This window comes from Lampetra planeri, chromosome 51, assembly GCF_965212315.1.
Source record: "Lampetra planeri chromosome 51, kcLamPlan1.2.h2, whole genome shotgun sequence".
NCBI lineage: Eukaryota > Metazoa > Chordata > Hyperoartia > Petromyzontiformes > Petromyzontidae > Lampetra > Lampetra planeri.
The window spans coordinates 4,039,903-4,061,732 of record NC_136157.1 but is presented as its reverse complement, the minus strand read 5'-3'; the positions used below and the strand labels follow the sequence as shown (position 1 = coordinate 4,061,732).

Genomic DNA, 21,830 nt, shown 5'->3' with positions numbered 1-21,830 from the left:
GAAATATGTTCGTTAGTCGATTTGTACGTGCATCCAACTTTGCTCCTGTCGATTCAAAACATGTTTTACGGCATGTACACTAAACACAGGGAATGGCTTTAAAAGTTGTATAATCTCCTGTAGATGTAGATGCCACTGCTTCTTCTTGTTCTGCAGATATAGATTCCACTGGTTCTTCATTCTGTAGATGTAAATGCCACCACCGTAATCTATTGCGCGGCAGTTGAACTTACGACTCTCGGTTCGAACAGACAACTGGACATACGGACAGGTTTGATCACATCTCTGAAAGTTTGTAAAGTGAATGTTGGTAAGTAGAGGAGTCCCTGTATATACATCCAAGCTTTGGTGTCAACAAAATGAGTACCACTTTGTGTAAAGCCAAAGGTGCTTGTTCTACGGATAGACTCACCCCTGTCACAGGAATATTTAATTTCTACAACTGGCTCAGGACAATAAACATGAGATTGGTGCCTTCTGTTACGTTTGTAAAAATTGTGTTAAGTGATTTGCTTAACCTTTCCTATACTTTGCACTCCGACCATGTTTTTGTATTCTTTGTTGTTGTAACGTTCTGAACCACCCCCTTACTGGACATCTGTGATTGGATTCCCCCAGGGTAAATAAATATTCGGTAAAAAATAATTAAAGGAAGTAAAAAAAACACGTTCTGATTCTGGTGACGTCAAAAGCATTGGCCGTTTTGAACTCGTGACCTTAACTTGGATTTTTGTACCCCTGCCTCTCATCCCCCCCCCCCCCCTGCATTGCGCCATGCAGCACTACCGGGCGTACGCTGCCATGCCCGACTTCTTCCGCGAGCGCACCGCTCGGTGGTGGCAGCGCGAGATCGAGGAGTTTTACCGGAACCCAACAACGCCAGCCGACAGCATGGAGTTCGACGGACTGTGGATCGTGCGTTCCCATTATTTAAGCACGCTTTCGCTCGGGGTGTTGGCGAAGGGCACCGAGCTGCGTTATTCTTGCTGTTTTTTTGCTGCGCCCCCCCTCCTCCACCACATAAGATCGCAGTTTAAACCCCAGCGGTCACCCCGGTCAATAGCGCGGGTGTAAGAACCAAAAATATCCTTCGTAGAGGGTGTCAAAGATTCCATGATGTTATATATGACATCATGGTCGGAATTTGTCATATTTGATTAATTACTGCCAAATTTAATAATTCAGAAAAAAAACACATTGCATTTACAGGCCAGTGCTGTATTCAGATTGTGCCACATACGGGGACAGCTGCCATCAGTGAGTCGCATTGGCAAAAAAAAACTTAAGCCGCAATTTGAATGAGATGTTAAGACATTTGAGTTGCTGAGGCATTGACCATCTTCTACACACACAACCTTATGCCACAACACTGGAAGAGGGGCAGCTTACATGAAAAAATATTGCCATGTGCGGTGTATTAATACACAGCTAACATAAGCCAAGACTTCGAATATCCCAGGAACACTTGGACGAACTTTTCAGAACAGCTAACCTCAAAAAGGAGAATGATCCTGGAAAACAAAAACCAGGACAGGTGGCAACCCTCCAATTCACCCGACACTCATCATTCTCTCTCCGGCTCACAGGACATGAACGAACCGGCGAGCTTTGTCCACGGATCTACGTCCGGATGTGAAGATACGGAATTGAACGAGCCTCCGTACATGCCACGTGCGTTTGTGTTACCCCACCCCCACCTACTTGCCTGCACCACACACACGCACCTCGGTAGCGAGATGCTAACTGCCTAGCCTGGTATGAAGAAGGTCGTGGGTTTGATCCTGCACCTGACGCCCGCTGTATATTTTGACTTTGCGTGTTCTCCCCGTGGTCATGTGGATTTTGTCTTCAGGTTTCTCCGGTTTTTCCCTCCCCCTTTAGAAACATGAACTTAAGAGTGTTTGGCTGCAGTTAATTTCCACGTGAGGATAATCCACTTTGTTGAGCTTTCATTTGTGGCCAGATCGCTTCTGAAAAATCAGCTAATAGCTCAGTGGGCTTTACCTGGTAAAATAATGGTATTTTTTTACTTTATTGTCATTTGTTTACCTTTCCTCAGCTTTGTACTTGTATTTATTGTTTTAACATTTTGACCGGCCGCTACTGGACATCTGTGAAAAAAAGAGCTAAAAAGCTCAGTGGGCTTTATCTGGTAAAAAATAAATTGTTTAATAGTTTAGTTTATCAAGAACAAGGCCAAAGGTGCAACCCTATTACCAGCGATGCCTATTTTTCGCGAGACCTGTACTGTTGGCGAACTTCACTTACCCGCGGCCCTATTCATCCAATCTTCCGCTGTTAGCCACGAATTTACCCAAAGGTCAACACGGAACGGCATCCAATGACCCACCATTTTTTTTGCGAATAACAGGAGTAGATTAACCCCACGGCTAATACGATAACCCCACATGATCCGCGATATTCCTCCACCGTATCACAACACATATTTGTCATTTTTCTAAATATAATACCAAAGGAGTAACGCCAGTAGTGCACTCTCATCGAGCGCCTGACCCATATTTGAAAGTTATTTTTCTCACTTGCTAATTGTCATGCATGAAGCCCCCTGGATTCACAGCATAGGTATACAACTACAAGGTAGGAAACACAGTATTTGTATTTTTGTCTGCCTTACATTTTCCTGTGGATATTAAACTTATTTCGTATCGTATGTAGCCAACCGTGCTAATCGGAGGTGCAGGGAACGACAACGAACTAAAGACTATAAGCAGTTCTTAAGAAATTATTTTCAATCTAGATTAAAAAGTGCATAACTCCAGTGGCTTCCTAATATCTAGACGGCCGCAGAAGCGCATCTGTAAGCGCGCGATGCGGTGACCATCTTTGTTTGATGGTACAGCAATAATCAAACATACATTCAGAAGATATTGCACAGAAAGTCAGTACAAACAGACGAGACATCGCACGTAAGACGAGGACAGAATCTTGATTTGTTTTTTGCATGCGGAGATGTGGAAGTGGAGCGGGGATTTTTACGCGATCGTTAGTATTGGTCCACATTGCCTTAATCGAATTCATATCAGAATCAGAATATGTATTTATCCTGGAGGAATCTGAAGAGCTATGAAGCGCTTTATAGCACACTGTGCGATGGGACCTCCCTGCAGCTGCCATTGTCAACCCCTGTGCGCAGATCTAACCCAACAGGACGTCTTCAGGGGCCTCCAGCACAAGACCATGTGCATGGAAGCACTGCACGAGCTTCCCGACGGCTCGAAGGTCCAGCACTACAACGTGCACAGCCTCTACGGCTGGTCTCAGACCAAGCCCACGCTGGAGTGAGTCCCCCTACACTGCAGCTGGCCCAGTAGCCCTGTGGCCCAATGCACTGTACGTGCCATGTTGAACTTCTTTTGCAGCGTACGTAGCCGACCGTGCTAATCGGAGTGTGCGGTGGGTACGGTAGTCGAGGCGAGCGACTGAAAAGGAGGGAATGTGCCCAGGAGGACGTCCACCTGGGTAGATGGAGCGACGTTGATCCGCTTTGTGTTTAGGAACTGGATGGGTGTTTGCATTGTGAGATCATGAGAGATGATAGTTGCTTGGGGAGGCCTTCATCCAGCAGTCGATGAATGTTCGTATGTAAGTTGAACTTCTTTTGCAGCGTACATTATTGCCAACCGTGCTAATCGGAGATGCGGGGGAAGGAAAGCAAATTGAACACAAAAAGCAATTCTAAAGAAATGAGTTTACAATATAAATTTAAAAGTGGATATCTCCCAGTGGCTTCCTAGTATCGGAAAGAAGAGCGTTACAGACATCCACAGAAGCTCATTTGAAAGCGCGATATGGTGACTATCTTTGTTCAATGGTTAGCCAGAAGCTGCTGCTGCGAGGGTGACGAGAGTTCGCGTGTTGATGGTTTATGCTCCTTGATGAGATCAGCAAGGTATTGGGGTTCATTTGTGGCAAACACTCTGTGTGTAATAAGTGCGACCTTAGAATGTATTCGTTGGGCAACCAGAAGCCAATGCAGCTCAGCGAGCACTGAGAACAGACACGGTGGGATCTCGTGGTACCCGTCAACGACACGTGCCAGATCATTTTCTACACACGCCACAGGTTGCTAACGTTTTTTTGCCAGACGTACCACCCGATCGCCTGTGTACATTCCTTTTCCTCGCGTCTCTCCAGCGCCCTGCACAACGTGACGGGCAAGCGTGGCATCGTGGTGACCAGGTCCACCTTCCCTGGCAGCGGGCAGTGGTCTGGGCACTGGCTGGGTGACAACTCTGCTCGCTGGGACAACCTTGACAAGTCCATCATTGGTGAGTGCCATCGTAAAAAAATAAAAACTGTAACTTATACGACTGCACAGTTTTTTTTGCCCACTGTTGTGCTCAGTATTCCCTCGTTATCCGCGAACTTGCTATCACCGATATTTCACTCTCCGTGAATCGCATCTGGAACTCTACACGACTGCGTTGAGAGAAAGAGAGAAAGTGATGAGATAAAGAGATGAGAGAATGTGATGCGAGAGTGTGATGAGAGAGAATGTGATTCAATAAAGAGATTAGAAAAAGTGATGAGAGATAAAGTGATGTCATAAAATGATTAGATAAATTGATGACGTAAAATAATGACTTAAAGTGGTGAGAGGGAATGTGATGAGATGAAGACATGAGAAAGATATAGAGAGAGGGAACTTCTCGAAGCTTTATAATTATCCGCAGATGTTGTGCGTACGATATTTGTAGGCCGATATCATCATCTCCGGAACGTATCCCTCGCGAATAATGATGGGATTGTGTAACCCTTCCATGTGTGTTTGGGTTTCACCGCTTGTTGTCCTCTATAATGTCCGACATTCTCCACGTTCTGGCAGCTACTTCAGGAACTAAATTAAACCTGAAAGCACATTGCAGAGCTGCACAGTGTCGTTAAAGTCGGGTATGGTGGCACACACCTGTGATCCCGCGCTCTGGAGGCAAGGGTTGGTGGTGGGTCACGCAATTCGGAGAAACTCCCAAACTCACTGATCATTTTTGAGGTGGCTATAATATGATCATGCAGCAAGTACAATGACAAACCCGTGTGTGCCGACCTTCAGGTGTTATTTACACCCAAGCAGAAGTTAATTTAGCCGGGACTCCAATTTCTTCCCAGTTGCATGAAGACCCAACCCAGGGCCATTCGGTAAACAAGTCTTGATAATCTGTGAGGCTTTCCTGGACAAATAACGTATGTGTCGTCGTTATTCTGAGCCTGTAACTTCCCAGTCGGGTAAATGCCTCCCCCATTTAATTCCGTTCCTTACTTTCCTGTGTCACAAGTGGCCTGTGAACTCCTAGATTTAAATGTAACCGATTTACTTACCTGTTAAGTTTTTAGCCAAGCCTGGTTAACATGCCACTGATGTGTTTCGTATGCTGTCGTTAACGCCTGTCTAATTTTGTGTTTAAGGCATGATGGAGTTCAGCTTGTTTGGCATCTCTTACGTAAGTTAGCATTCGTGCTGCGTGGCAATCCTTTTTTTTTAAATTACGGTCGACTGAGCTATTTTTAACGCGAACATTTGTTCCGCGTGCAGTTTAGAATTCGTGATAAGTAACTGCTCTCTGTCATGGGAATGTGGACTGTCCACCACTGGCTACCAACCGCGATGAGGTTCCTCCCCTCAGTGCGCTTTCGGTTCAGTTCGGTCATTAAATGTCCTGGCATCTCACTCGGAGCACAATTTCATCATCTCCAATGAGCATGGTTGGCTACGCACGGTGCGAAAGAGGTTGAACATTGCGTCTCATCTCAACCGTTCTAACGCCTCGCTGCACTGTAGCCAAAGGAGACCCCCCCCAATGGCAGCTATCCCTACGTGGCACAAGATGAATGCAGCACCAGGTTGCTAATGGGCATTAGTTTGCCAGTAGGGGGTGATGGTGTGATCTGTGTGCGGGTGTGTGGTGCGGGTTTGACGTGCGTCGTGTCTTTTTATTTTGTCTTGTGATGTGCCGTGTGAGACACTGTCTAAACTTTGTGCTCAGACGGGCGCTGACATCTGTGGCTTCTTTGGGGACTCCAACTACGATCTGTGTGCTCGCTGGATGCAATTGGGAGCCTTCTACCCATACTCTCGCAACCACAACGGCAAGGGGAACATCGTGAGTGCAGGCACCACACGTGCACGGTGAATCACAGCTGTCCAAACCAGGGCGACTTTGTACTTTTTTTTTTATAAAACTGTGTTGCCTGGAGTATAATTGTTGACATGGTACCATAGCAGATTTTCTCTGGCAAAGCCCTCTTTAACGCCAATATACTATTGATCCTATACAAACTACAAATTAGGCCGAAATTTGAACTAAAACAACTCTTAAAGTATTATAATATTTTTATTTTGCCAGGTAAGGCCCACTGAACTATTTAGCTCTTTTTCAGAAGCGACCTGGCCACAAATTATCGCACAACGAAGTGGCTTATTATGCAGAAAGTTATAGCAGCCAAATACTCTCGCTGGGTTGGAGCACCCAGTTCCTAGTTCAGTATACTTGTTATAATTCAACGCAAAGTGGTCAGATTGTACGTTGAATTTTGTTCACATTGTACATAGCCAACAGTGCTAATTAGTGGTGTGGGGGGAACGACAACAAACTTAACACAAAAACAGTTCAAAAGAAATTTGTTTTAAATTAGATGTATAAGTCCATAGCTCCGGTTGTTTCCTAATATCGGAGGGAAGAGCGTTCCAGAACCCCGCAGAAGTGCATCTGAACGAGTGCGACGAAGTGACTGTCTTTGTTCGATGGTTAGCCAAAAGCTGCTGCTGTGAGGATGACTGGAGTTTGCGTGATGGTTTATTTATTAAATATTCTGTACTCACTGATTGTGGAGGCTTCGGTCCGAGCGAATTTAGTCTTCTGGGGGTTCCTGGGTATTTCACCTTCCTCAGATGACAGCCAAAGGAGGTCGGAATGCCCACACATTTTTGATCCATATGTCATACAATGTATGCATCTATGTCAGAAGTAATACTTCCGGGGACATTCTCACATTGGAAAGCATTTCGGAATTCCACGCGTGTGCACGATTATTACTTATCTTTGTTCCTTCCTTGTTTTCAATTCTTCTTCAGCGGCAAGACCCCGTGGCCTGGAACACAACGTTTGCCGATATGTCCAAGAGAGTGCTGGAGATCCGTTACACGCTGCTTCCATACCTCTACACGCTCATGCACGAGGCCCACGCCCATGGCTCCACCGTCGTGCGTCCCCTCCTTCACGAGTGAGATTCATGTGGACGCACTAACAACAACAACAACAATAATAATGACAATTGAGTGCATTTCATATTCGCTCCATTTTTATAGCTGAAGGCTATCATGGAGGCACTTTTTTCACGTACACGAGTCTGCAGTAGTGTCACGGTAGAGAGGGAGCGATGTTGGGAGCCATTTGCGGATAATTTTCTAATTTGGAATTTTCATACCACGACACCAGCACGCAACATTGCCCACTCTTTTCGAATGCCGTCTCGGGATACTTGACGTCCACCGTGAGGCAGACGACACGTACATTACTGTTACTATACCGGCGGTAATAACCAGGGCCGCCTGCCACGTTCGAACTGCGAACCTCTCGCAACAAGTGGCAAACGTGCTACCGCTGGTCCATGCCAGGGCATTATTAGTATTACCATCATCAGCGTTGACATTAATTGTTTTGCAAGTTAGCTAACACCTCCGTTCAAACTCATCACTGCCTTCTTTTTTTGTACGGCTGCTGATGTAGATGCAGAGCTAACAACTACATTTTCACGTTCAGGTAGTGAAGCCCAGATAACTGCGTCAGGAGCAGCAGAGTAGTGTATCGCTATTGTGAACATTTCTTATAAACCACTAAAGCTCATACCGTAGTGAATCATTTTTTTCTAGTGAATGTGTAGTGGTGATACGCGCTGGGGTAAGGATCGTGTGCCAGCGCGTAGTGATTGGCTGTGTGTGTTGGTGACGCGCGCTGACGGTGAAGGATCATGGGTCAGCGCGGGGTCATGGGTTGTGAGGCAGTGATTGGCTGGGTATCGGTGACGCGCACTGACAGCGAAGGGATCGTGTGGCAGCGCGTGGGGATTGGTCAACTAAGGGGGTGCTCACGTCGCGGTCCGCATACGCTCCGTCTCCCGGGAGGGGAGGCTATATAAGGCGGTGCGCGCAGGCGCACGGGGAGTTGGTGACCAGTGAAGACAGAAGACGGAGGAGGAAGAGATAGGGCCCTGAGGCACCTAGTCCCGCTGTCCTTGTGAGGACCGGGGCCCTGTGTGGCTCAGAGGCGGGACCTTGGGACCCGGGGCCGAACGTCCGTGTGAGGGCCGGCCCACGGGACCCAGAGGTCGAGACCCACGCCCAAGCTGGGGTGGGTCTGTAGCGCCACGGACGCTACGGGGCTGGGGTGCCCGGGAGCGTGTAGCGTGAGCTGTAGTAACCACGCGTGTCAAGTGGGACGTGTAGCGTGAGCTGTAGTAACCACGCGTGTCAAGTGAGCGTGTAGCGTGAGCTGTGGTAACCACGCGTGTCAAGTGGGACGTGTAGCGTGAGCTGTGGTAACCACGCGTGTCAAGTGGGACGTGTAGCGTGAGCTGTAGTAACCACCAGTGTCAGGTGGAGTGTGTAGTGTGAGAAATAGTGACCACACGTGTTATTGTGGAAGACAAGTGAAAATAAAGTGTGCTACCCGTCAAGTGGTTTCCCGCCGTCATTCCGAATACTTCAAATGTATCGACGGTGGCACTGTCTCACACTGCATACGGCTCAGCTGCCACTGATGACATCACTAACTCGAAGCTTTCCGTTGTGCTTTTATTTTTGATGTGCAGGTTTCTCAGTGACAGTGAAACCTGGGCAATTTCCAGGCAGTTCCTTTGGGGTCCAGCACTTCTCATAACACCTGTGCTGGAGGAGGTTTGTATCGTTACCAAATCAATCACGTCTACACGATGAACACAAACATAACCCTCCAAGGGAAACGTTTCAGTTAACATTTTTTCAGAGATAGTAGTTTAGGATTTTCAGACCAATTTTTGGGGGTATTTTCAAATTTAAATATTGGAAATTTTAAAATAATTGTCATTGTTTGCGTGTTTTAATTTTGACGTAAAGTTCCAACAGTAAACCATCGTTTTAATGCACACATTTTCACGTTTTTTTATAATTAAAACAAAAGTGATCCTCAAAATTATAACATGTGATGGAATGTTTGGCAGCAAAAAGCACAGGTACGACATCATGGAAGAAACGCCACTGCCAATGATGTTACATTTTAGGATCGTCACAAATTTACATAATTTTTTCACTTAGGGTCACAATATTGTGCCTACGACATTTTTTAAAATTTTTCAGATTAATCTAAAAGTCGGAAACTCAGCCCCACAAACTACATTATTCCACAACCCTACAATGTTAGTGGCACTCACAAATATCACTTTTTAATTGTAAATTATCATCAATATATTTGTTATTGTCTCACATAAGCGTCTGCTACAAAAAGGCACGATTTTGTTTTGGGTTATTTACATCCACGTGTTATTTTAAAATTGCTGAAGTGCTACTTCAGCAGTTATTTCTTGTTGTGGTTGTCCCACCTGATGACGATTGCTTGTGTTGCGATCGAAACGTCGTGATCTATTATTTTTCTACCTACGTGACTTTACCGAAAGAACCAAAGAGTATGGATTCTTGCAGTCACGAAAGCTTCAAATCAAGATCAACCCCTATGTATTTATAAGCAAAGGGGGGCAGACTGCAGTAAAGGTTGAGAACGACTGGTTTAAAGCAACGAGGCCCGATGACCAGGCTCATCGCTGACGGTCTGGCCCAGGTGCGGAGTTGTAGCGCTGAGCCAAGGAATTGTGGAGAAAAAACATATAATTTCTGCAGTTAGTTTGCCATCGTTTCCATCTACGACGAGATTTCACTTCAGAATGTCCCGCAGAGAGCGGTGCACCACCCTGTGTCGCAGTGACTTCGGATGATCACGCCACAAAATCCTGGTCCGCACTTTGGGGTACTCCTGTTATCTGTCACACTGCCGGTCACATAAATGTATTGTATTACTTGAGCCCGAATTAAGTAAGCATTAACTTAAAACGTACATATTATTTGGGTCTTTCGGTAAAGTCACGTAGGTAGGTTCATAGAAAATTACAAAAAAATTACGACGTTTCGATCGCAACACAAGCGGTCGTCAAGATTTAAAACGTACATTTAATGTGGTAGTTTATGGTACAGTTCTTGGTGACCATACTTGTTCACCATGAGTGGACTACTCATTGTTGCCATATGCCACCTATGGTGAAAAGGTATTTTTCAAATGCTTTTGGTGTCAATGGGCAGCCTTATTTCCGCAAAGAGTCCACGTTTGGTGACCCACAGAGATGTTCCACTGTTCAAGAATATATTTTCCCGTTGATGCAAAATAGCACAGCTGCGTTTACCCTGCATGTGATACTGTGCTGTGGTTTCACAGGGAAATCTGACTGTGAGAGGCTACGTGCCCAACGCTCGTTGGTACGACTATCACATGGTGAGCCACCATCATGCGTCGTTCGTCCATTCTGAACTGCGCCTGATCTCTTGCATGTGTAGTGGTTCACACGAGGGAGGCAGAGACTTCTTTGGAGGCAACAAGTTTATTGAAACATTAAACCCTAACCACGAAGGGGTATGCCTGCCCCTGCACCAGCTACCCTCGGGAGGAATCTCCTCCGGGCTGGCTATGCCTAGCTCACACGGGCTGGCTATCTCGGGCCGGACCCTGGCTCGGGTCCGGGTCCCGTAGTTGGGCAGGTCTTCTCTGGGTGACGGCTTCTGGCTTCGGTATTGCAACAGCTGCCGGACCCGTTCGGGGGTCCTGCTTTTATCCCCAGTCCCGGAGGCTCCTCCGACCCTAGCCACGCCTCCCTTCTCGAGCCTTCGAGAAAGACCTGGTCCTGGTCCCGTGGTCCCCCAGCCCCCTCTTTGAGGGCCCCCGGGCTGGAACCTCTGGTCACCAGGCCCTCCGGGTTCATCCGGAGTGCCATGGCCCCCTGTCACCCCTGCGCCACCCCAGGCGCTCTCGCCTCCTCGCCCTCAGGGGCTGACACTGCACACGGAGTGCAATGCCCTACAGCTGCCGTGCTGTATAGGTGGTGTGAGCTGCGCGTCTCGTGCTTGACATACAGGCCAGTTCCACGTAACATGCAGTTGCATCCCTCGATGCCATTACACATGTGTTCCTCCGCCTTCACTGAGACCACTCGACTTTAGAACTCTCTCCTATCATGTTTTTTTAATGAATATGATGATGCTCATTATTGTGTCGGCAATGAGGTGAGAGTTGGCTAAGTGGCACCTGTGGTCAGAGCACTTGACTTGCAACAAAAATGGTTCAAATCTGAGTTGAAGTCCACTTAGTCCATCATTCCTTCAGGGCTTAATAAAAGTTTCAGAAATAGAGATGGAATATCCTATGGGCGGTCCTGGTCTCCTACATAGAAATATGGAATTCCCACCACTGACTTATAACCACCATGGTAATGAGCACTGCCCTGCACTCATTCAATTGTGGAGAGGCCGATGAATTGAACTTCATAAGAAAGATTGGCACTGCTTGTCCTATAAGTACTTGTCCAATGTGAGCTATAATGTGGTGCCCCCTACTGGCAGACTACAACCATTTGCAAGGTAATGTGTCTGCATACTTTGTTGCAGTGTGTAAAAAAATATGCCACTTGAGGGTTTCTCTTGGACAGAATCCCGAAAGCAGTGAAAATGGTTGAGAAGTGATGTAAGGCGCTTTGAGATGAACCCGAATAATGCAAATCCTTATCTTGTCCCCTCGATCTCATTGCATATGAAGGGTGCCCCACTGACCGAGCGTAAGCAGTACAAAGAGATGAATGCTCCATGGGACATGATTAACCTGCACGTGCGGGGAGGCTATATCCTTCCAACGCAGCAGCCGGCCAACACAACCAAGTACAGGTACGTTGGATCGCATCGTGCTCACGTGTGCACAGACGCGTACTTTCACACGTAAGCAAGCACAAAGGTCTCCTGATAGGCCTTACATACTCCTGGAGGGAGTATTTTTGACGAACACCTAGTAAGGCTGGCACCGGCATAAGGGAGCGGTGTGGGTGGCACCACGCTCAGCCAAATGTCTCCTCGTGGATGATGTTCACACCGACTTATTTAAAAAAAAAAATACTACCAGGTAAGGTCCCACTGAGCTATATAGATATTTTTCAGAAGTGACCTGGCCAAAAATTATAGCTCAACGAAGTGGCTTATCATCATGTGGACATTTATAGCAGCCAAATACTCTAAACGCACGTTGATTCTAAATGTGGAGGGGAAAAACGGAAGACCCGGAGAATAATCCAAGCCACCACGGCGAGAAGATGCAAACTCCAAATATACAGCAGGCGTCAAGGTCGAGATCGGGATCGGGATTGAACCCACGACCTCCTGCATACCAGGCGAGGGAGTTAACACCTCGCCACCGTGGCGCCCCACTGATTGCACACACTGTATTTAGTGCTGAATTGACCTCAATTTAGCATTGTGCTAAATACTGAATTTCTGCTACTCTACAAAGACATATAGTAGATCCCTTAATATAGCTTACATATGTAATAAATGACTGGACCACGATGTCTGGCTCAGTGTCCTTTATTCGGTTCGTGCTGTACACCCACACGGCTGTCTTTACTCTGTAGCTTCTCCACGGTGCTGACTCCAATGTCGGCCCGATCCACAACAGCAGCTCCGCTGCTGTTTCTCTCACACAGCCCCCCTTGGCTGTACTCGCTGCAACTCCTCTCCCTCCGCAGCTCTGACAGCCTCTTGCTGTCTCTCTCTCTCTCCGCAGCTCCTCCTGGCAGCCACACCCTGCCTCTAACATGCAGCCCTCTCTCTCTCTCTCTCCGCAGCTCCTCCTGGCAGCCACACCGCTGCCTCTAACACGCAGCCCTTCTGGCTGTCTCCTCTGCAGCTGCACACCACTCCGCAGCTTCCTCTTATCTTCGGGGTTGGCTCCCGATGGCCGTCGGCGCCCCCCCCTCTCCACACTCGCCCGCGTGGCCTCACTCTTTTCCGCTCACACCCCGACTGACTTCTCCTTCCGGTTTACGCGCTTAAGGACCCCCTACCTTTCACCCACGTCACCTGGCTCCGCCTCCTCGTGACGTCACATCCGGAAGGTCGCTTTCGCCCGCATTACACCACCCTCCCCCATAGAAAAAACCCAGCCGACCTCGGCTGAACAACACCAAAGCGTAATGCGGTGAACCGACCTTCCCCCTTAAAGGACACTAAGCATGCAATATAACAACAAGAACAACACACAAGTAACATCGACGAACGTACGGAAGCATGCGATAAATACGACGGCAAGAACAAGAACAATAACAACATACAATCAACGAAACGTAAGCGATTTGGAACGAGTGCGGGTCGCCGGCCCGTCCCGGACGGTCGGCGGCCCGCTTGTAGAACGGGGACGCGATGGAACACGAGAAATGACAGGGGGTAATTCCCCTGCTGCGATTGGAAGTCCACCGACATCTCGTGTCCCTGACGAATCAGTCTTGGTCATATTCCGCGAATGCGCCTGCAGCGGGGTCGGAAGGGTCGCCGGGCTAGAAGGTCCCGCAGCCTTGGCAGGCGCCCTCCGAACAGGCCCACTCCTCCCCCGCGGTGTCACGGTCGGCCTGTCTGGAACAGGTACGACAGGCGCTCCAGCAAGATCAATGGACGCAGGCGGGGAAGAGTCAGAGTCAGCAGCAACAGACCCCGGCAAGGCAACATTGGGAGATGACGCATCACGTAGGGGAGCAACATATGGTTTCAACCGCGACGTATGAACAAACCAACGGCGAGAACCAAACTGAACGCGCGCCGACTGTGGATTGGGAACCTCAATGAGGCGCACAGGACCATGCCAAGGTTTGTGCAATTTAGGAGAGGTCCCCGGCCGCACCTGCGGGCAATGGAGCCAGGCCAGGTCTCCCACCTTCCAGGGGCACTCCCCCTCAGACCGCCGAGCATAACGCTCGTTCCGGGCCTGGGCTTTGGCCGTAGCCACGCGGGCGCTTTCCCGCGCCTCCGTAACCCGGCGAACCGTGTCCTGAATGTATTCAGGGAGTGGTTTACGAGGTCCCTTCACCCCAGTACCCAATTGCACATCCACCGGAGGCACGTTTTCCCGACCATACATAAGGTAAAACGGCGAATACCCTGTAGCCGCATGGGGCGTCATCCTGTACGCCGAAAGCACTCCGGGGATGTGCAGATCCCAATCCGATTGCTGTTCACTCATGGTATGGCAAAGCATGGCAGACAATGTCCTGTTCAGCCGCTCAACCATACCATCCGTCTGCGGATGGTATGGAGATGTCCGTATCTTCTTAGTCCCAAGGCCCGCGCACACTTCAGCCAATAATTTAGAAGAGAAATTTCGGCCCTGGTCCGTGAGGAGTCTCTCCGGCGCCCCCTTATCCATAATGTACCCAAACAAAAAGGCGTCGGTGATGGCCGCGGCCGACTGATCGGGCAACGGCCAGGCCATCGGCCAACGGGAGAGATACTCAACCCCTACCAGCAAATATTTATTTCCCCTCGCCGATGGTGGGAAGGGTCCCAATATGTCCAGTGCCACCAATTCATTGACTCGAGACACCTGAATCGACTGGAGAGGCGGCACGTAAGGATGTTTAGGCGGCTTACGCCGGGCGCATTCAGGGCACGCGCGCACGTGCCCTACGACATCTGTCGCCATGCCGTGCCAAAAATAATGACGTTGTAACGTCAACAAGGTCTTCTGCACCCCTAAATGTAAGAGAGTGTCACAATGGAGGGTTCTAATCAACTCGAATCGCAAGGACGTTGGTACCACCAGGCGCCAACGTTCCTGGAACCCCTCCCGCCACATAAGCAGACCATCTCGGAGAGCGGTTTGCGGCCCCACAGCCGTACTCGGACTCCCATTGTCCTTAGCAGACCGCTTCCGCAAGGACACCAATGACTCATCCATCATCTGTTCCCGGATCCAGACAGACCGCGGCAGATTCAAAACCCCGTCAGCCGGTCCCGGTTCCATCGGAGTGTCCGACTTCTCGACGGCCAACGTAAGCGGCTGAGGGGGGTTTGGAATCGGCGAACACCTATGCGTCCCCGACTCACATTTACAAGGGGCGCGCCGCGGTAATCTGGAAAGTGCGTCAGCGTTCGCATGGCGCACTCCCTTCCGATGTTGAATTTGGAAGGAAAATTCCTGTAGCGTGTCCAACCAACGTGCCAACTGTCCGGATGGCTGGTCAATTTTAAGGGCATATTGCAAGGCCGCATGATCCGTACGCACAATAAAAGAACGACCGTAGAGGTATGGTCGAAATTGCCGTAGGAAAAAAACAACCGCCAATAGTTCTCTGCGAGTGACACAGTAGCGGGTTTCCGCAGGAGACAAGACTCGGCTACCATACGCCACGACACGCTCTACACCCCCTTTAGACTGTGATAACACCGCCCCAATACCTGTGTCACTCGCGTCCGTATCAAGAATGAATGGGTGATCGAAATCGGGATAATCCAATGTTGGGGCCGTGGCCAATAGATCACGCAGACTCCGAAAGGCCGCCTCCTCCGGCTGTCCCCAAACAAACTTCCGTCCTTTACCCGTAAGGAGATGCAAAGGCCTCGCAATCGTCGCAAAACCCGGCACAAATCTTCGGTAATACGAGGCAAATCCCAAAAACCGCCGAACATCCCCCACGGTGGCCGGAGTCGGCCAATCCCGGACGCACGCCGTCTTCTCCGGATCCGTGGACACTCCCTCAGCGCTCACAATGTGCCCCAAATAGCGGACGGACCGTTGCAGTAGGTGACATTTCTTTGGTTTGAATTTCAATTTGGCAGAACGCATCCTCGTGAACACTGTCTCCAGCCGCGTCAAATGTTCATCGAATGTGCGGCTGAAGACAATGATATCGTCCAAATATATAAGACATGTCTCCCACTGCAACCCCGTCAAAACAAGCTCCATCAATCTTTGAAATGTAGCAGGGGCCGCATTCAATCCCATCGGGAGACAGTTGAATTGAAATAACCCCTGCGGCGTACGGAATGCGGTTTTCTCCCGTGAGGACTCGTCAAGGGGAAGCTGCCAAAATCCCGAAAAGAGGTCCAGTGTGGAAAAGAACTTAGCCCCCGACAGTGCGTCGAGGGAGTCATCCATACGCGGCAGGGGGTACGCATCTGCCACCGATATCTTATTCAATTTGCGGAAATCAACACAAAATCGCAATTTGCCATCCTTCTTCTTAACCAAGACGACTGGAGCGCCCCATGGGCTGTTAGATGGCGATATAATGTCCGCAGCCAACATGTCTTCCACTGCCCCCCGTACGTGTTCTCGCTCCGCAGGACTCATCCGATGCGAATTTAATCGAATAGGGGCAGCATCGCCCGTCTCAATGTGATGGTAAAGCAACGAAGTGCGGCCCAAATCCAAATCATCGGAGCTGAACACATCGGAATATGTCAATAACAATTTACGCAGCTCACCACGTTGCTCCATGGACAGGGAAGAATTTTCGTCACATAAATGAGCAACCCAACGATCATCCGAACTCCTTGGCTCGGAAACCCCAGCAACAACTCCCCGGCTATGTGGACAATCATGGGTCGCAAACGCCGTAGTGGCATGTGCCACAACCGTACCGGCCGGGACACGGACGTTTTCTCCCCCCGCATTAAGCACCTGTAAAAACGGTAATTGATCCGGCCGGACGATGGTCTGTGCCCCCACTAACGCCAACCCGGTTGTTATCGCGGCGGACGGTGACAACAAGACCCCTACTGCTCCTAGCCGATCAGGCAGGGGCTTCCGATACTGCAAGGGTATAAGCATCTGTGTACCAGGTGGGATGTCCACAGATGCGACGGACAGCGCCTGCACTTGTACGGCCGAAGCAGGTCGCCCCCAGGGCGACGGCAGAAACGAGATTTGACGGCCCCCCGGCAGTTCAATACAATTCTCATTGATTTTGATCAAAATGGGCATCTTAGCCAAAAAATCGGTGCCTAACAAACAAGGAACCGCCAAAGATCTCGATATCAACACAACACCCGAGGCCGACACATCCCCAATAGATATCTTAGCATCCACCTGACCCACGATACCCATGCTACCCCCGTTGGCAGCGACGCACGACCCATAAACCGGACGCACAGCCCCCGGCGGGATGCCCAACAGATGAAAAATGACATCCGAAATAATAGTCGCAGACGCGCCGGAGTCGACCAAAATGCGTACGTCCACCCCTTGTATAGACCCCGGTACAGTGGACGAGCCCGTAGTGGCCGCGACGACTCTCCGTGCCAACTTGCGCCATTGCGTGACCGAGCGACAAGGCCCCGTCGAAGGGCATGCTTTAACCACAACGTTAGGATGGCGCAACGACGGTGATGGGTGAGGTGTAAAGCCTTGCCGAGTGTCTGGTGCGTGCCGACATGCCTGTTTCGGAGGATCTTTAGCCGACTTGACCGGTGCCGAGGCCTCCTGCTGCGGCGGAGCCGGGAAGCGGGCCCAGCAGTCTCTGGCGTAGTGGCCCCTACGCCCGCAGCGGAAACATTCGGCCTCGTTGCGCCGAAGCGCAGGCCTCGCCTCCTGACGGCCCCGTTCTGGTAGCGCCGCGCGCGGTCTCGGCCCGCCGCGTCCCGTCCATGGAGCGGAGGCGGCCGTCAGTTGTTGAGGGCCCCGGTCATCCGGAACATAGACAGCCTGCGCAGGGTTCCACCCCAGCGCATCCCCTTCTTTGACGGGCCCCCCCGTCCACGCCGTCGCTTGTTTCCAGCGACGGAGGTTGAATTGCGCATCGAGACACTTAGCAGCCGTCCGGGAAGTTAGCTTCTCATGCCCACACACAGGCATGGGGATCCCTAGATCCCGAGACAGCTCCAACATTTTCCCTAATATGAGAGGCTCGAGCAGGTCCTGTGGCGTCTCAGGATAAGCTGCCATGGCCAGCTCCAGCACCGCACCCCTGAACGCCACGGGCGACTCCTCTGGTGCTCGTTGTCGTTGAGCGAATCGCCGATGCGCATCATCTGGTGGCTCATAAGCATCGGCCATTTCTTGAAAAACACCACGTAAAGTTGCCTTCTTATCGGTCGTTATGGAACGGAAGAATCGGACAGATTCGTCGTCCAGGAGAGTCGGCAACACCTCCAAAGCCTCCGCATCGGTCCATCTTGCTGTGCGTACCGCCGCCAAGAAGCGGCAGGCGAACGCGCTCCAGTCCCCACCGACGGAAAATTCTTTAACCGTTGTAAGGTGGCGACTCCGACTCCTCTTCCCGCCGTCTTCCAATGGTGGTGGTTGTGATGGCAAATTCAAAATGGCGTCGGCCCGCGGCGTGGCCAAGATGGCGGTTTGGCGCCACGGAGCGCGCAAAATGGCGGCCTCTTGCCGCGTGGGCAATGGCGGCGGCAGGACAGGCAACGTGGCGGCCCGCGGAGCACCACTTGCATCATCCATCGTCCCTGGCGCGACGAGATGGCATAGATGCGCCAGGACGTCCTTAAGTGCCTCCAGTTGTACCGCCATCACTTGCCATCGTTGATCCGCGTCTGATGATGTCGACGGACCCGCCACCGCGCCAACATCCTCCACTCCCGTTCCCGTGGTCGCCTCAGCCGGGCTCTCCTCCACCACCCCAACAGGATCCGTGGTTGGAGGGAGTTCGTCGTCGTCGGACGAAGAAGCCGATGCAGGCGCCGGATTAACTTTCTTCCTCACTTGTTTCGACATGCCGTTGCACTTCCGACACCAGTGTAATAAATGACTGGACCACGATGTCTGGCTCAGTGTCCTTTATTCGGTTCGTGCTGTACACCCACACGGCTGTCTTTACTCTGTAGCTTCTCCACGGTGCTGACTCCAATGTCGGCCCGATCCACAACAGCAGCTCCGCTGCTGTTTCTCTCACACAGCCCCCCTTGGCTGTACTCGCTGCAACTCCTCTCCCTCCGCAGCTCTGACAGCCTCTTGCTGTCTCTCTCTCTCTCCGCAGCTCCTCCTGGCAGCCACACCCTGCCTCTAACATGCAGCCCTCTCTCTCTCTCTCTCCGCAGCTCCTCCTGGCAGCCACACCGCTGCCTCTAACACGCAGCCCTTCTGGCTGTCTCCTCTGCAGCTGCACACCACTCCGCAGCTTCCTCTTATCTTCGGGGTTGGCTCCCGATGGCCGTCGGCGCCCCCCCCTCTCCACACTCGCCCGCGTGGCCTCACTCTTTTCCGCTCACACCCCGACTGACTTCTCCTTCCGGTTTACGCGCTTAAGGACCCCCTACCTTTCACCCACGTCACCTGGCTCCGCCTCCTCGTGACGTCACATCCGGAAGGTCGCTTTCGCCCGCATTACACATACAATGTCGTGAGCAAGTGCTGTAAGAGAGCATCTATTAAGGCCAACATGGTGCATGTGGTGCTAGTGCGGCCAGCACCGTGCCTGGCCACCTTTGTTTCTCCCAGTACAGGTGATATTTAAGGCTGAGTCAGCCCAGGGAAGTCCCAAGACCGATGTGGATATCATGCACCACGATTGTAAGCGGCATACTCAGGGCACCTAATTCGTAGTGCTCACCCCGATACCACCACCTCCCACACGGATTCCTCCAGTATAAATAAATATTCAGATTCTGACATCTGTGAAAAAGCGTTTCATAGCTCATCGGATTCCTCCAGGATTAATACAGATGCTGTTTGATTCCGTGTTGGGTGTTCATTTCTTTGCCGTGATGTGGATTGCAGTCGCCAGAAGCCCATGTCACTGATTGTGGCACCGGATGACTCGGGGATTGCCACGGGGTCTCTCTTCTGGGACGATGGTGACAGCATCGGTAAGCTGTTTTTTTTGTCCAAGAGTTGGCAAGTTATGGTCGTATGTATGTTGAACTTCTTTCGCACCGTATGGAGCCAACCGTGCTAATTGGAGGTGCGGGGGAAGGACGACAAACTAAACACAAAAAGCGGTTCTAAAGAAATTACTTTTCAATCTAGATTTAAAAGTGCATAACGCAAGTGGCTTCCTAATATCGGAGGAGCGTTCCAGACGGCCGCAGAAGCGCATCTGAGAGTGTGCGATGCGGTGACCGTCTATATTCGATGGTTCTCCAAAAAAACGCTGCTGGGAGGATGACCTGAGTTTGCGTGGTGGTTTATGCTCCTTTGTGAGATCAGCAAGATATTGTGGTTCATTCGTGGCAAGCACTTCTTGTGTAATGAGCGCAACCTTATAACATATTTCGTCAGCAATCAGAAGCCAATGCAGCTTAGCGAGCACCGGACGGACATGGTCGGATCTTGCAGTATCATGACACGTGCCAAAGAATGTTGTACACGCTGCAGCTTACTCATGTTTGTGCCAGACGTCCAATAGAGTAGTGAATGTTAGGGTGTGTTATGGTCGTTGGGGGTTTTTTCTGCGTGCAAAAACAGCGGTAATAAATTGGTTACCATTTTTCCACATACATAGAAATGCCTGGCAGTAAACATAAGTTTACCTTTCGATTTAAAGCTTTCGTGACTGCAGGGATTCATCTTCTTGGTTCTTTCGGTAAGTCACGTAGAAGGGAAAAAATATCTGCATTTGCCATAAATATGCTAAATGTATCTGTTGATATGCAAATTCCTTTGTCAAGGCGCCCTTCCCCCCTAACCCAGCTTAAATATATGCTGCCAAGCTTGGTGGTGTTCATTCAGACGCTGTCTTTCCGACAGACCTGTTCTTCACCTGAGGACGGCTGATTGCGTTGTGGCCGAAACGTCATGAGAATTGTATTTTATGTTTTATTTGTATTATTTTATTATTTCCCTTCTACGTGACTTACCAAAAGAACCAAGAAGATAAGTTTACCTTTTTAACTAAATAATTAAGGGAGCTGCCCATGGTGCATTGGTCAGCGCACAGGATTTTCAACCCAAAGGTCACCGGTTCAATTCCATGTCCCGATGCAGCAACTTAAAAAAAATACGCTTTGGTGAAGGCAGGAAGCATAGACAGGGGCATATAAGTGTAATTAAGGTCGTTGAGGTGACTTCTGGAATCCGGTCTTTTATTCAACTTGCATTACAGCTTTCCTTCACGCTGCTGACAGGCAGCGTGAGAGGGATAGATAGAGAGAGACGCACTGCCACGTGGCAACCCGGAGCCCCGCTCACGCGTGGCCCCTTCCTCAACGTTCTGACCACGTGTCGTTCGTCTCCACCCCGATTTAATACCCGGGTCACGTGGTACGTTTCCACCAATCCTGGTTAGCCTCCATGGAATAGGCTCCCGGGACCACGCCCCTGACTCATCTCTCCATTGGCTGTGGCCAAAGCCAGCAGATCCAATCCTCTACTTACAGCTGTCACCTTTCCATTATGTCAGGGCCACGCCCCTAGGCTTCCCCCCATTGGCTATAAACCAGGACCGGCAGAGCCAATCATCATGACGAGTTGTGATACGTCAGTGAACCGGATATATCCTCACATTACATAAGTAATGTAAAACGATTGGGTTTGCTGCTCTCTGCTGCTACTCATAATTACAAAGGCAAGAATTTGCGTCAATCCATAAAATAGAACGTTTTGGCCCATCAACATATCAGAATCATAATATGTATTCATACTTGAGGTATCCAATGAGCTATGAAGCTCTTTTTCACGAGTGTCCAGTAGGGCTGGTCAGAACTTTACAACAACAAACAATACAAAAAAACACAACAGGAGTGCAAAGTATAGGAAAGGTAAACAAATTACTTAAAAATAGATATATAAATAAAACTATGGGTCTTG

The 21,830-nt window shown here is 50.0% G+C and overlaps 1 protein-coding gene across 4 annotated transcripts in view; it reads left to right on the top strand.

Annotated features, from left to right (window-relative positions):
• Positions 1–21,830, top strand: part of LOC144734529 (sucrase-isomaltase, intestinal-like) — a 332,315-nt gene that overhangs the window by 305,798 nt on the left and 4,687 nt on the right. For all 4 annotated transcript variants that reach the window (XM_078616769.1, XM_078616770.1, XM_078616768.1 and 1 more), the window contains 11 exons: positions 781–915; positions 1,587–1,671; positions 3,155–3,299; positions 4,156–4,289; positions 5,425–5,459; positions 6,003–6,119; positions 7,091–7,239; positions 8,827–8,911; positions 10,476–10,532; positions 11,847–11,971; positions 19,803–19,891. In XM_078616769.1, coding sequence (XP_078472895.1) covers positions 781–915; positions 1,587–1,671; positions 3,155–3,299; positions 4,156–4,289; positions 5,425–5,459; positions 6,003–6,119; positions 7,091–7,239; positions 8,827–8,911; positions 10,476–10,532; positions 11,847–11,971; positions 19,803–19,891 — 1,156 coding nt within the window. The remainder of the gene's footprint in view (positions 1–780; positions 916–1,586; positions 1,672–3,154; positions 3,300–4,155; positions 4,290–5,424; positions 5,460–6,002; positions 6,120–7,090; positions 7,240–8,826; positions 8,912–10,475; positions 10,533–11,846; positions 11,972–19,802; positions 19,892–21,830) is intronic.